The sequence below is a fragment of the Gorilla gorilla genome, chromosome 16 (assembly GCF_029281585.2).
Source record: "Gorilla gorilla gorilla isolate KB3781 chromosome 16, NHGRI_mGorGor1-v2.1_pri, whole genome shotgun sequence".
In the NCBI taxonomy this organism is placed as follows: domain Eukaryota; kingdom Metazoa; phylum Chordata; class Mammalia; order Primates; family Hominidae; genus Gorilla; species Gorilla gorilla.
Window position 1 is genome coordinate 65,955,176 of NC_073240.2, and position 15,986 is coordinate 65,971,161.

Here is a 15,986-nt window from a genome sequence, read left to right on the forward strand (position 1 = left end):
AGATCTCTTCTCAGAATAATATTTTTAAATGTATAAAATAAAATACATAACAACGGAAACAAATTATAATGAAGTAGTTATCAAAAAATTTTAAAAATATGCCTCTTTATTAACAAGCAAAATTAAATAAGATCTAACAGCTTTTTAAATAATTACTATGATTTCAAAGTAGCAAAAAGTATGAACAATATTCTGAAATATCAGCAACTATAATGTGATATGAAAATATTTCTGATTTTGATTGATGACAAATCCACAGACACTTCTAAGACTACTGTGGATGTGTTGCCTACATTCATAGGCCAAAGAAACGTTGTGTTTCAGTTAGAGCTTAGTGAAAATAAAGTTCACAGAATCTCTGAATTCTATTCAAGGACCCTTTGGAGGCCTGTAAACCCCAGATGAAGAAGCTGGGAAAGCCAAAAAAGAGAAGTATTTCTGTAAAGTATATTTCACCAGATGACCTGGCAGCAACCAGAAAAGACAATTTAAGTTTCACTATTTACAGAACTTTATCATACAGACAAAGCTTTCTAAATTTCAGAACAACTGTTTTTAAAAAGAAATACTAGTCCGGGTGCGGTGGCTCAGGCCTGTAATCCCAGCACTTTGGGAGGCCAACGCACGTGATCTCCTGGGGTCCAGGAGTTGGAGTCCAGCCTGACGAACATGGCAAAATCCCGTCTCTACTAAAAATATAAAAATTAGTGGGGCGTGGTGGCGCGCCTGTAATCCCAGCTTACTCATGAGGCTGAGGCAGAATTGCTTGAACCCAGGAGACGGAGGTTGCAGTGAGCCGAGATCGCGCTACTGCACTCCAGCTTGGGCAACTTAGCAGATTCCATCAAGAAAGACACACAAAAAGAGGCCAGGCGCGGTGGCTCACGCCTGTAATCCCAGCACTTTGGGAGGCCGAGGCGGACGGATCACAAGATCAGGAGCTCGAGACCATCCTGGCTAACACGGTGAAACCCCGTCTCTACTAAAAATACAAAAATTAGCCAGGCGTGGTGGCGGGCGCCTGCAGTCCCAGCTACTCGGGAGGCTGAGGCAGGAGAATGGCGTGAACCCAGGAGGCGGAGCTTGCAGTAAACTGAGATCTCGCCACTGCACTCCAGCCTGGGCGACAGAGCGAGACTCTGTCTCAAAAAAAAAAAAAAAAAAAAGAAAGAAAATAAGACAGAAAGACAGATAGTAGATGGAAAGAAAGACAGAAAGGAAAGAAAGAAAGGAAAGAAAGACAGGAAGGAAGGAAAGGAAGGAAGGAAGGAGAAAAGAAAAGAAAAAAAGAAAAGAAAAAGAAAGAAAACAGTCGTTTCGAAAAGAAAAAAAAATAACTGCCTATCTCCTATGATTCAAAAATGTTCACGGACTCTTGGCTACAAGAGATCAGTAACACTTTCAAAGAAGCCGTCCCTGACCAAAGGGAACACACACATACTTCATCCACCCACTGGAAACTGTATTATTCTTTGTCTACTCCACTAGATTTAAACATGAGGGTGAGGACTTATTCACCACCCTACCTCCAGCACTAAAAGAAGGCCTGACACACAGTGGACCCTTGACAAATATTAATATATGTCAGATAAATGGATTAAAATATGTCACTTTAAAGTGTTTGCAAATCGAATTCCTGGAATCGGGACATGTACTGGTTGAGGCTTAACATCGATTTAGGATTAAATTTACTCCCTTACATTTATATATCATTTTACAAAATGCTTCTGCCCACATTACCTCATTCAATCCTTCCTTCTGTAGTAAAGAAACTGGAAGATATATTTAGTAAACAATAAGGATTTTATAATTGGCTTAGAAGTCAGATAAAAGGGGCCTTTTTAAAAATCCATCCAAGGGTCATAAACCGATAAGCCAAAATAAAACGAATTTGTCTAGAAGTCAGTCATTATAACAGGATCTAGCCTCGTGGTCTGACATCCACAGATTTGAGGAAGAGAAAAAAAGTTTATTTTCCAGACTCTCTTGGCTGGGGCGCCATTCTTTCACAGCTTCAGATAAACAGAAAGAAAAGGTAAACAACATGCGCCACTCTTAGGAAACTACCTCCCGGTCAAGTTGGGAAAGCCAGCAAAGGACTGCTGAAACACCCAAGTACTTCCGAACCAACTCCTGCGGGACTTCTCCCCATCTCTCCCGCCGCTGTCCTGTGGGCCCCGGGGCTTGCTTGACGCCGGGAAGTATTGTGAACCTTGTTTATGTCCCAGTGTCAGGGCCGCACAGTGATAGTAACATCTCGGGCATCGCGCGGCTTGCGTCCGGGACGGCCAGCTGGGTGCCCCGAGTCCTGGGGGACCCTAGTAGGGACAGATCCTCAGCCGAGCCCCTCCTGGAGCCCCCAACGGGCCCGAGGGGATCCCGGCCAGGCTGCGGAAGAGCCGCAGCCATGGCAGGCGGCGGTCCCCGGCAGGGCTGAGTGGGATCTGGAGACATTTTTTAATAACAGGAGCATTTTGTGCCTTTCAGGGTTTCTACCAAGTGGCCGCATTCCGGCCCCAAAGTCAGCAGGCCTGAAAGCGTGCAGGCAGGCGCGTGGGAAGGAGTTTACTTCCAATTTGAGCAACGGCTGCTCCAGAGGTTGGCAGAGCCCCATTCCACGGGGAAAGTGGTGGGTGCCGGGAGAAGCGCCGCGCATTCCCTCACACTCCCCGGGTGCAGCAGGCCTCGTGCCCTCCCCGGGACCCCCAACCATTGGCCAGTCAACCCCCACCGACAGGCTGAGGGCTCAGGAGTGGCACTATTTCGTTACCTCTCTGCGCGGAGGCGAGTGAGGAGGTGATGAGCCGGAGGGCCGCCGCGCCGCAAGTACAAGCACCGCAGCTGGGCATCTCCGCGAGGCCTAGGCCGGGGCTTCGACCCCTGAGGACCTCCGGGTCGCAGCGGCGTGAATCCTGCCCGCAAGGCGGCTGACTCGGTTCCGAACCCTTCCGCGGGCCCTAGACCCCGTGGAGAGTTCACCTGCCCGGCAGCCAGGCCTTCACGCTTCTCTGCCCCACAGCCGTCTATTCACCAGAGTAGACACCCAACCCCCCGTCCCTTCCCCTCCTTCTTCTTCTCCCCCCACCCCCAGCCTACTGGGCCCGGGGAGCTTGCGCGCGCCTGCGCCCTAGGCCCGGGGAGGGGGCGGAGGGCGTGGGCACGCGCCGTGTTTGCGAGCTGGTGAAGCTACGTGAGACGAAGGCGAGGGGGTGGTGCCCTGGGCGCCAATGAGTTCCCTACGGCAAGCGTCTAGCCCCAACTGGGGCGACTACAGGTCCCGACGCTCAAGGTTGCCAAAAGCCCTTTTATCCTAAAGTTGAAAGGTTTTGCGATAGACGCGGAGAGATGCATGCCGGGACTTGTAGTCCCGAGTCGTCATAGTCGAGCTCTTCTTCCGGTCACTTTTAGTGGGCGGCAGGGAAGGAAGGTCAAGGTGAAGCTGGTGGCTTAACCCTCCAGGGGGGAAGTCTCTAAAGTGCCTTGGTAGGCGCTAGATGCTTCAGATTCACTAAATTTCTTCCCCCGGGATTCCACATCCTGTGTTCCTTATCTTCTCATTCTCCTTAGTTTCATCACTTGTAACATGGAGTTGGTATTGTCAGTTAGTTCCCTGAGCAGCAATTGTTAGTTGGTAACAGCTCCGTCTCCTTGTTCTTTCAGACCTCGTGGTGATAAAGCTTCTAGCTGTTGCTAGTCCGTGGGTGCTTTAAAGTCTTGAGGGTTTTCTTTTCTTTCTTTCTTTTTTTTAATTTCGTAAAGATGAGGTCTCCCTGTGTTGCCCAGGCTGGTCTCAAACTCCTGGGCTCAAGTGATCCTCTCGCCTCGCCCTCCCAAAGTGCTGGGATTACAGGCGTGAGCCACCACGCCCGGCTGGTTTTCTTAAACCTGATCACACCCTAGTAAATACTCCCTTCATTAAACGCTTTTCTGTTAGGCTTTGTTTGAGCCCTCTTGCAGGGCTTGCTTCTGCACAGCTAAACAGATGGACCAGCTGCACAAGATGGAGAATGGTGACAAGTGAGTCACGCCCTTGTCTCATCTGGGTTAGTGCCAGACTGAGTATTTACGTTGTGTATGAGATTCTGATTAACTCTGAACCCCAGAGAAATTGCCAAGTGAGCTTAGGTACCTTTATTTCTGAGCTTTGGGGGTGCGGATGGGGAGGCAGCAAAGGGAGAGGCAAGACCAGGTCACACAAGTCAGTGAGCCCTCCTCAATCTCCATCCAGTCCAGAGAAATATGGCTTCTAGCTCCCTGTATCTAGCTGTGAGAAGGGCCATTGGCCTTGGCCCAGGGCACAATTTTTTCTCTCTCTTTGGAGAGGTGACTCCTGGTACTCCCTCAGCATAAAGTGGCAGAGACCAGAAGAGAGCCCACGTCTTCCCTCACCAAGACCTTGGCCTTCCTCCCCTGAGTCCATTAATAGAATTTTGAGAGAGGAGAGTCTCCAATGTTCCCTCAATCCAGTGTTTCAAACTATGTTCCCAGAATTTCTCAGAAGCTATAGCTTTGTAGTAGAGGTGAAGGAACCCAGTAGATGGACCTTCCCTGCCAATCCGCCATGCCACCCCAAAATCAACCAGAGCAGCTCTGCCTTGAACTATTTCATTACTGGGGTTTTGTTTGAAAATAGTTCTGCGTTAAGACAATGTATGAAATTCATTGAGTCAAGGAGAAACCTTTCCTTTTATAAATGAACTGAGGTCCTCTAACACCCAATTTAAATTCTTTTCATCCCACCCCCACCTTCTTTTTCAATTGTGTCACATTTTCTTCTCATTATAAAAATAAAGAAGAGATTCTTCGCCAAAACCTATAGATTGCTGTAAGCAAGCTGAGTAAGAGTGTTGCTAAATCAAGGCTCAGGCTAGGGGAACCACTCCAGTAAGACTTCCTTTTCCCTGTCTATTCTAGGGAATTGACTTCACATTCATTCAGTCAACAGATATTTATTAACCACTAGTTACATGCCAGACACTGGGGAAATAGCACTGAATTTTTAAAAATTTTCCTCCTCTCGTGGAGCTTCCATTCTAGTGGAGAAAGATAAGACAGAAAGTAAGTAAAATATACCGGTAGTATGATGACATGGGAATATCCTTATATTGTTGTGTAGCATATCCTTATATTATTTCCAGAATCACTGAGTATTTAATTTTATTTACAGGTTGATGTGTGTTTAGCCTTGTATTCCCAATTGGACTATGAGCTCTTTGACACAGGCACTTAATTATATACTTGGGGCCGGGCGCAGTGGCTCACGCCTGTAATCGCAGCACTTTGGGAGGCCGAGGGGTAGATCACTTGAGGTCAGGAGTTTGAGACCAGCCTGGACAACATGATGAAACCCTGCCTCTACTAAAAATACAAAAATTAGCTGGGCATGGCGGCGGACGCCGGTAATCCCAGCTACTCGGGAGGCTGAGGCAGGAGAATCACTTGAACCTGGGAGGCAGAGGTTGCAATGATCCGAGATTGCGCCACTGTACTCCAGCCTGGGCGACAGAGGGAGACTCTGTCTCAAAAAAAAAAAAAAAATATATATATATATACACACACACACACACACACACACACACACACCCCACACGGGCAGAATCCATAGCAGAAATTCAGTAAATACTTGATTAAGTACTTATCTTCCAGCAATACGTTTGCTTAGCAGAATCATGGGATGGTGTCTTCATGAAATACAACACATGGCCGGGTGTGGTGGCTCACGCCCGTAATCCCAGCACTTTCAGAGGCTGAGGTGGGGAGTAATCTGAGGTCAGGAGTTCGAGACCAGCCTGGCCAACATGGTGAAACCCCATCTCTACTAAAAATACAAAAATTATTAGAGCGTGGTGGTGCGTGCTTGCAATCCCAACTACTCCGGAGGCTGAAGCAGGAGAATTGCTTGAACCTGGAAGGCAGAGGTTGCAGTGAGCTGAGACCACACCACTGTACTCCAGCCTGGGTGACAGAGTAAGACTGTCCCAAAAAAATAAATAAAATAAAATAAAATTCAACACGTAAGCAAGCAAATTACAATGGACAAAGAGGTGAGTGTTAATACACATAAGTTCTACAAATGTAAACAATGATTAATCCAACTTTTTGGGTTCCCAAAAGGAATTCTCAGAGGTTGCCTGATTAGCAGAGTATAGACTTTGCCCTAGAAAGTACAAAACAGAGGGAGCTGTACACAACTTAGTTTAACTTTTTCTCAGCAATGTGAACAAAGGTCATGTAGCTTTGGTATGAGGCTGGTGATGGTTTTATCACACAGGCCGCAGAAATTTGGTAGTTTCAATGCATTCCTCTAAAACTATGCTCTGCAGGTCAGAATTTACCAATAGACTATTGGGATCAGCACCCAATAAGCATGGACTGGGACACTAACTTTGTGGTAGGCTCTTTGATGTTATAAGTCTTGTAGTGGTATTTAGACCAGAGAACTTGTACCACAGGGATAATCAAGACTTCCCAAGTGGTATTTGAGCATAGGTGGGGGTCAAGTTTAAATAAAATAAGATCCATGTTAGAAATGGTTCAGATGTTAAAGATCATTCTTTAGGAACCACTTGGTTGTTTGGCAGAGGAGCATGTTCAGTTTTACAAGTGTATGTTCTCTGACCTGAATTTCACAGGTTGGAAGAGTGTCCTTGCTGCATGGTGTGTGGCAGAGTAGCCATGAGATGGAGCAGAACTTGGGGTCTGAGCAAAGAGTACTGGGTCTCCAGAGGCTCGCTGGACTTCTCTCTCACTTGGCACTGCATAGATAACCTCTGGTCAGGTTCCTATCAGGCCATCCTCTCAAGTTATGAATTCAAAAGCACAGAGCTGGCTGGGCGTGGTGGCTCACACCTGTAATCCCAGCACTTTGGGAGGCCGAGGCAGGTGGATCACGAGGTCAGGAGTTTGCGACCAGCCTGAGCAACATGGTGAAACCCCATCTCTACTAAAAATACAAAAATTAGGTAGGTGTGGTGGCGTACTCCTGTAATCCCAGCTACTCAGGAGGCTGAGGTGGGAGAATTGCTTGAACCCAGGAGGCGAAGGTTGCAGTGAGGCGATATCGTGCCATTGCACTCCAGCCTGGGCGACAGAGCAAGACTCCGTCTCGAAAAAAAAACAAAAAAAAACCCAGAGCCATCTGAGATTATCCCTGTGAGAAAATGGATCCTTCACCAGGAAAGTGATGGCAAATACTTGTGGTCACATCAGCCCTTCCACATCACACCTACTTTCAGCTGTTTTCTGACAGATTAATGACGCTTTAAAAAGAAAGTCAAGTGCAGTTTTCCAGCTCAAATAGTTTACACTGGAGGAGTTAACTCCTTGAGTTATTTACTTTTTGCGAACTACATAGCTGAAGGCACATGACTTTTTTTGAGACAGAGTCTCCATCTGTCACCCAGGCTGAAGTGCAGTGGCACCATCTCAACTCACTGCAACCTCTGCCTCCTGGGTTCAAGTGATTCTCCTGCCTCAGCCTCCTGAGTAGCTGGGATTACAGGCATGCGCCACCATGCCCGGTTAATTTTTGTATTTTTAGTAGAGGCAGAGTTTCACTATGTTGGCTGTGCTAGTTTCAAACCCCTGACCTCAAGTGATCCGCCTGCCTCAGCCTCCCAAAGTGCTGGGATTACGGGCAGGAGCCATTGCGCCCAGTCAGGCACATAACTTTTTATGTCTTAATTTTATGTAAAACTTTTTCTTTTTTTTTTTGAGATGGAGTCTCACTCTGTGGCCAGGCTGGAGTGCACCGGTGCGATCCTGGCTCACTGTAACCTCTGGCTCTTCGGTTCAAGCGATTCTCCTACCTCAGCCTCCTGAATAGCTGGGACTACAGGCGCACACCACCACACCCAGCTAGTTTTTGTATTTTTAGTAGAGACGGGGTTTCACCATGTTGGCCAGGATGGTTTTGATCTATTGACCTCATGATCCGCCCGCCTTGGCCTCCCAAAGTGTTGGGATTACAGGTGTGAGCCACCATGCCGGCCCTCTTTTTCTTTCATACTTGATTTTACCTCCCAGCATTATGAGTTGCTACAAGAAATATTTTAACAAATTAGAGTCCATGAGTCTTAACTCACTCAATATTAGCCCTGATTTTTTTAGATGAGGAAACAGGCCTATTGAAAAGGCAGAGACTTGACCAGGGTCACATAACAAGTGAAAAACAGAGAGAATAGAGCTGGAGTCTTCTGGCTTTAAAACTGTATTTCTTAAGCTTTTCTTTTTTAACCCAAGACTCCTTTTGATAAACATAAAAATCTCACTTCTTGGCCAGGCGCGGTTTCTCACGCCTGTAATCCCAGCACTTTGGGAGGCCAAGGCAGGTGGATCACCTGAAGTCTGGAGTTCCAGACCGGCCTGGCCAACATGGTGAAACCCCATCTCTACTAAAAATACAAAAATTAGCCGGGTGTGGTGGCACACGCCTGTGATTCCAGCTACTCGGGAGGCTAAGGCAGGAGAATCGCTTGAACCCGGGAGGCAGAGGTTGCAGTGAGCTGAGATCGTGACAATGCACTCCAGCCTGGGGGACAAAGCAAGTCTCCATCTCAACAAAAAAAAAAAAAAAAAAAAAAAATCTCGCTTCTCCTCTCCTCCACCAGAAATTCTGGCACATCTTCTCAGAGTCATCATTCTTTTGGGAATCTTCGTATTCTCTGAATAAAGACTTTTTTTTTCATGGCCAAACCCTGCTCCTTCATATCAGCAGACATTGATTATCCCTGGAAGGATATAAATATAAATATTGAGGAAATCAATATTTTAAAAGATAAGGACCTGCATCTGTAGGTGGTACGAACTCAAGATAATATTAACACATCGTATTGAACTTTATAACTTACAAAGGGTTTTCACATCCACTTTCTCATTTGATTATTACAACAACCAGATGAGATATTGTTATTATCAGCATTCTAGTTTGGAAGCTGAGAAAATCAAGACACAGAGAATTTAAGTGACTTGCCCAAGGTCACAGCAGAACCAAGACTTAAATCTAAATCACCATATGGGTTTCCATTACTTCTCTATATCTTATTCCAAAAGCTGATGAGATTTTAGGGGTCTGTAGAATCTCTACCCCCTACCCAGGAACATCTCACATCAAGGAATAAAAATCTGCCCTCCTATTAAGGAAGTGACCCACCATCTTTCCTTTTCTTAAGAATTACTTTGGTTGTAGCCAGGCGCGGTGGCTCAGGCCTGTAGTCCCAGCACTTTGGAGGCTGAGGCTGGCGGATCACGAGGTCAGGAGTTCAAGACCAGCCTGGCCAACCTGGTGAACCCCGTCTCTAAAAATACAAAAATTAGCTGGTCACAGGGATGCGTGCCTGTAGTCCCAGCTACTCAGGAAGCTGAGGCAGGAGAATCGCTTGAACCTGGGAAGCGGAGGTTGCAGTGAGCCGAGATCATGCCACTGCACTCCAGCCTGGGCAGCAAAGTGAGACTCTGGCTCAAAAAAAAAAAAAAGAATTACTTTGGTTGTTTGTTAAAATACATTAGGCCCCTCTCCTAAAGGTTTTGACAAAATAGTCTGGAGGAGGGCTCAGGAATCTGTTTTTATTGCTGGATACTAGAATCAGGAGATACTAAGGTTTATTTGCAGAAATGATATGTTTCCACTATGCTGATAGAAGTCTGGGCCTTTTTTTCTCAAGGTCTCTTTTAGGCTCCTTCCATCTGCTACTACTTTCTTCCTCAGGGAGTCACTGCCCAACCTTGGTATTGTAGGGTGACCAAGAGGACTACAGCGAGGCGCTCATCATTTTCCTGGGCCTGTCCTTGGGGGCTGGAGGTAACCTTAGATAGCATGAGGTCCCCCTTGTCCTCAATTAGACTGCCTCTTGTTCCTCATCCTGATGTTCAGGGAGATGGTCAGCAGATGGTGCTAACTTACCACCCTTCCCTCTGAATCCTGTAGGGGCATTCTTAAAATTAATCCACTGGAACTTTCAGTGTATCAAATCTTGAAGACTGTGCTAGGGAATTCTTGTTTGTATTTATTAAAGGGCACAGATGTCAGGAGTAGAAGGACTGGTGTGTGAATCCCAGCCGAGTTCCTTAACAGCCATGTGATCTCTGGTAAGTAAGTTAATTCCATAAGCCTGTTTTTCAACTATAAATTGGGGTGCTCCTGACCTCCTAGAATTAATGTGAGGAATAAATGATCCCTTGGCACTTGCTATAGTGAGTAGGTGCTTACTAAGTAATAAAGATATTTTCCTGTGCAATGTTGTGAATTATGGCTTTCCCTTTATGCCTTTAAAAATTCCTTTAAATAAAAAATCAAAAAATATAAATAAAGAGTTGCATACAAAATAAATAAAAAAATAAAAATAAATAAAAAATTACTTTTTCGGTCATGCTTCTTAGCCAGCTAGTTGAGGATCTTACCCTATTCACAATACTTTAGCATTGTGAGGAACTTGCTTGATTTCAAATGAAACACTTAAAAAGAGATGAAAGAGAGAATATGAACTCTTGGCTTATAAGTCCTTTCCAATTTCCAATTTCCAATTCATGTTCATTAACCATAATATTAGATAATGAAAGTGATTAACAATTATAATAACCCACTGGCTAGGGCCGGGCACGGTGGCTCATGCCTGTAATCCCAGCACTTTGGGAGGCCGAGGTGGGTGGATCACAAGGTCAGGAGATCGAGACCATCTTGGCTAACACGGTGAAACCCGTCTTTACTAAAAATACAAAAAATTAGCCAGTCATGGTGGCGGGCGCCTGTAGTCCCAGCCACTCGGGAGGCTGAGGCAGGAGAATGGCATGAACCTGGGAGGCGGAGCTTGCAGTGAGCCAAGATTGTGCCACTGCACTCCAGCCTGGGTGACAGAGCAAGACTCCGTCTCAAAAACAAACAACCAAACAAAAAAAAAACAACCAATTATAATCATGTATTACCTGTAAGCAATTGTTAAATATACAGAAGCATCCACTGGCTATGTATGTAAAGTAGTACTCATGGGTAAATTAATCAATAACAAGGTTATGAAAAGGCTTCTGAGCCATCAAAGTAGATATTACAAAGTTGGCATATCAAAGTTCATGTACTTTACTCATACCTAGGCCTTCAGAATTTCATTCTGTAAGTCTCTTTGCTCATTTGAAATACTAATTTGGTCATATGGATCCCCATTGCATGAGTCAGTAAATTAGAAAGGGGGAATAGGTGCTAGAACCACAGCCAAAGTGTTGTCTAATAGCCTGACAAAAAAGGAAACACAAAAACAGATGTGTGAACTCAACAAGAAGGGTATATAGTCTGGCATCATTTGGGATTAGATAAAATTTTTTATATATCTTATCAGCCCTGGTTGCTATTTTATTAGTATTATACTTCCACAATAATGGTATTCATAATACATCAAGAAAAGATTGAATTATGTTATTTCTGTTTTTATAAAAGTAGACTAAATGCTTTTATATTTCTACCCCAAAACAATCAAAAGTTAAAAAGTTTTGGAGGCCTGGTGCAGTAGCTCATTTTTGTAATCCCAGCATTTTGAGAGGCCAGGGCAGAAGGATCACTTAAATCCAGGAGTTTGAAACCAGCCTGGGCAAAACAGTGAGACTCAGTCTCTACAAAAAATAAAATTTAGCCTGGTGTGGTGGCTCATGCCTGTGGTCCTAGCTCCTTGGGACGCCAAGGTGGGAGGATTGCTTGAACCTGGGAGATCAAGGCTGCAGTGAGCTGTGATAGTGCCATTGCACTCCAGCCTGGGGAACAAAAACTCTGTCTCAAAAAAAAAAAAAAAAAATCTTAAATAAAGAGGAAAAGTTTGAATTTTCTGGAAAACTGCTTCTGTAAAACAACTCCATTTCCTATTGTGCTACAGAAATGAAACATCACCTTGTTAAATCTACAAAATTTTCAATCTCTTCCATTTCTAGCAGTGTGGGATACAGCAAATTCTTTTTTTTTTTGATGAGGGGACAGGGTCTCACTCTGTTGCCCAGACTGGAATACAGTAGCATAATCACAGCTCACTGCAGCCTCTACCTCCCAGGCTCAAGCGCTCCTCCCATCTCAGCCTCCCGAGTAGCTGGGACTACAGGTGTGTGCCACCATGCCTGGCTAATTTTTGTATTTTTTAAGAGATAGGGTTTCACTATGTTGCCCAGGATGGTCTGGAACTCCTGGGCTCAAGTGATCTACCTGCCTCAGCCTCCTAAAGTGCTAGGATTACAGGCATGAACCGCCACACCCAGCCAGCAAAGCCTTTTTTTTTTTTTTTTTTTTTTTTTTTTGGAGACGGAGTCTTGCTCTGTCGCCCAGGCTGGAGTGCAGTGGCACAATCTTGCCTCACTGCAACCTCCGCCTCCTGGGTTCACGCCATTCTCCTGTCTCAGCCTCCTGAGCAGCTGGGACTACAGGCGTCCGCCACCACGCCTGGCTAATTTTTTGTATTTTTAATAGAGACGGGGTTTCACCGTGTTAGCCAAGATGGTCTCAATCTCCTGACCTTGTGATCCACCCGCCTCGGCCCCCCAAAGTGCTGGGATTACAGGCGTGAGCCACCGCACCTGGCCAATTTTTGTATTTTTAGCTGTGTTGGCCAGGCTGGTCTTGAACTCCTGACCTCAGGTGATCTGCTAGCCTCTGCCTCCCAAAGTGCTGGAATTGTAGGTGAGAGCCACTGCCCAAGGCCTTAGGACTGCCCTTTATATGCCACACCCCCACCATGGACACAGTTGACTGGACTAGAGGCAAACTGCAGCTGGGCCAACCAAATTGTCTCTCCAGGGAATTTGATTGGATAGCAGGATTGCTCTCTATTTCCCACCCCTGCCATGGCCACGGTTGATTGGACTAGAGGTGGAGCCCCAATTCAAACTGGGCCAATCAAATTCGGTCCTCAAGACAGGGCTATTCATTGACTTGAGATGTAAATAGAGTGGCCACCTTCTTCTGTGAGCCCAGAGGAACAGAGAAAGCATATCTGCAAGCAGAACCAAGGGTTCCTGCAGAGAGGAAAGACCACACAGTGAGAGGGAGAGACTGCAAGGTAGACTGAACAGAGACAGGGGCTAAGAAGAGAGAGAAATTGGCCGGGTGCGGTGGCTCACGCCTGTAATCCCAGCTTTTTGGGAGGCCGAGGTGGACGGATCACGAGGTCAGGAGATAGAGACCATCCTGGCTAACACGGTGAAACCCTGTCTCTACTAAAAATACAAAAAATTAGCCAGGCGTGGTGGCACCCGCCTGTAATCCCAGCTACTCGGGAGGGTGAGGCAGGAGAATCGGTTGAACGTGGGAGGTGGAGGATGCAGTGAGCCGAGATCGCACCACCGCACTCCAGCCTGGGCAACGGAGAGAGACTCCGTATCAAAAAACAAAAAACAAAACAAAACAAAAATAGCCTGGCATGGTGGCAGGCGCCTTCAATCTCAGCTACTCAGGAGGCTGAGGCAGGAGAATTGCTTGAACCCGGGGGGCGGAGGTTGCAGTGAGCCCAGATCGCGCCATTGCACTCCAGTCTGGGCAACAAGAGCACAGCTCCGTCTCAAAAAACAAAAACAAACAAACAAACAAAAAACAGAAATAAAGTCAGAGAGACAGTCTGAAAAACAGAGCATTGTAGGCCAGGCGCGGTGGCTCACGCCTGTAATCCCAGCACTTTGGGAGGCCGCGGCGGGCGGATCACGAGGTCAGGAGATCGAGACCATCCTGGCTAACACGGTGAAACTCCGCCTCTACTAAAAATACACACAAAAAAAGTTAGCCGGGCGTGGTGGCGGGCGCCTGTAGTCCCAGCTACTCGGGAGGTTGAGGCAGGAGAATGGCATGGACCCGGGAGGCGGAGCTTGCAGTGAGCCGAGATCGCGCCACTGCATTCCAGCCTGGACAGCAAAGCGAGACTCTGTCTCAAAAAAAAAAAAAAAAAGAAAAAGAAAAAAGAAAAGAAAAAGAAAAACAGAGCATGTAACCCAAGATTGAATTAGAAATTGAGAGAGCCAAAGCCACCGAGCATGAGAGAAGACAAGATAATTGAAACCAGAGAGAGTGATTACCTGGATTCTGATGGCTCTGCAGTTCTTGGTTCCAGTCCTTCCTGAGGTTACCTGGCACCCCTGTTACTTGTAATCAAAAGACTGCCAGTGCACAGTCCCACCTCTATTCTTTGGCTCTAGCCAACACCTTTACCTGAAACCCCATCTACCTCTAATTTTGCTTAAGTCCTCTCAATCCTTCCAGACTCTGTTCTTGTCCCAACATCTTGGTGACATTTTTCTCTTATCACATCAGCTGCTAGAACTCTTTGAACCTGAGAGAACATTGTTTGAAAACTCCCTTGTTTGTAAGCAGAAACAACCTGATCTGCCCATCTACCTGCCTGTTCCCCTCCTCCATGCCATATGGTACCCACCTTCATAGAATTCGCACTCAGTAACTGGGTGATCAGTAGGCTGAGACTGAAACACTAGGGCTTTCCTGAGATGAGCATTTTGTCCATCCAGTGTGCAGTCTCCACAGGGGAACAACCGACAAATCAGCAGTGGTTTGATGAACTGAAAGCATCCTGGTAACGGTGCTATTAGCCTCACTGAAAATCATGAAAAGGGCTTTAGAAATCCTTCATTTATAGGTGAGTAAATTGAGGTCCAGGGGAAACTTACGCAGCTAGCAAGGAGCACATTTGATTTTGGAGGCAAGACTCTTAGGAATTAAGTATCATGAGTTCAACTCAAGAATGATGGCTAGGCCTTGCAGTGGTTCACACCTGTAATCCCAGCATTTTGGGAGGCTGAGGTGGGTGGATCACCTGAGGTCAGGGGTTCAAGACCAGCCTGGCCAACATGGTGAAACCCTGTCTCTACTAAAAATACAAAAATTAGCTGGGCATGGAGGTACGCACCTGTAATCCCAGCTACTCGGGAGGCTGAGGCAGGAGAATTGCTGGAACCCCGGGGGCAGAGGTTGCAGTGAGCCAAGATCGCACCACTGCACTCCAGCCTAGGCGAAAGAGCAAAACTGCGTCTCAAAAAAAAAAAAAAGTGTTTCCTTGTCTGAAAGAGAGGTATCTGCCTGCAAGCCCCACCCAGCCTGCAGTCCCTGGTTTTGCACATCTGTTTCTGCTTGTGCCTCTTGTTCCTGACAGTCACACCATTAGCAGGCCACCTCCTAGCTATCATTCAGACCTCAAATTAGATGTCACCTTTTCTAAGAAGACTTCTTTGACCACTACTTCCTCAAAGTCTGATGCCACGACATGTAGTATATTTTGTAATATCTCATAAAAGCTTGTCTACTTGCATACATGGTTTGGCACTCAATAAATGTTTGGCGAGTGAAGGAAAAAGTCAGGCATCAGATGCTGTGTGCTGGAGTCCATTTATTCAGGCCCTCAATTGAGAACAGCAAGGAAAGTGCCCTAGAGTGGGGAACCAGTCAGCCCACCTTCCCCAGCACCCTCCCCCCGTGAGTTTGAAGGGAACTGGTGGTCAAGTTGAAGCAACAGGCACTCTGGCTCCTGAAGTGGCTGCGGCGATGGTGCTGCAGATAGCTGTGAACTCACAACAGGGGCAGTCAAGCCTCCCCAAGCAGTCAGTGAGAGCTGCTTCCTGGGAGCAGTGGGACAGATGTGGAGTCTGGAAGTGGGTCAAGTTGCAATCACAAGACCACTAGTCCTCACTCCTGCAGATGCTTGCTTTTTCTGTGGTTATTGTGATGTGCTCAGCTAGAGAAATTTCTAATTGATTACAAACCAAATTCCCAGGAGCCGGGCAGATGGTGATCCAAGAGTACAAATCCAGCCCAGGCCAGAGATCGGTAAAGGAGCTGCACTAGGCTGGCCAGGGCATCAGGGAAAGCTTTTTGTCCTGATTGTAAACAGTGTCCTCTCTTCTCCCAAACCCTTTGGACTCTTGCCTGACAGATTCTGGAGGGGTTGGGATAGGGGCAGTGAGTTCATCCTATCCAACCCCACACCCCACTACCCTGACTGTAATGCCGCTGAGATTGCTCT

The 15,986-nt window shown here is 46.4% G+C and overlaps 1 protein-coding gene across 3 annotated transcripts in view; it reads right to left on the reverse strand.

Moving 5' to 3' along the window:
- Nucleotides 1–3,463, reverse strand: part of CLPX (caseinolytic mitochondrial matrix peptidase chaperone subunit X) — a 41,365-nt gene extending 37,902 nt beyond the window's left edge. For all 3 annotated transcript variants that reach the window (XR_010131009.1, XR_010131008.1, XM_031002409.3), the window contains exon 1: nucleotides 2,771–3,463. Coding sequence is in view for 1 of the 3 variants with exons in the window: in XM_031002409.3 (XP_030858269.1) it covers nucleotides 2,771–2,849 (79 nt within the window). In the remaining 2 variants the exon portion in view is untranslated. The remainder of the gene's footprint in view (nucleotides 1–2,770) is intronic.
- Nucleotides 3,464–15,986: the final 12,523 nt, after the last annotated feature.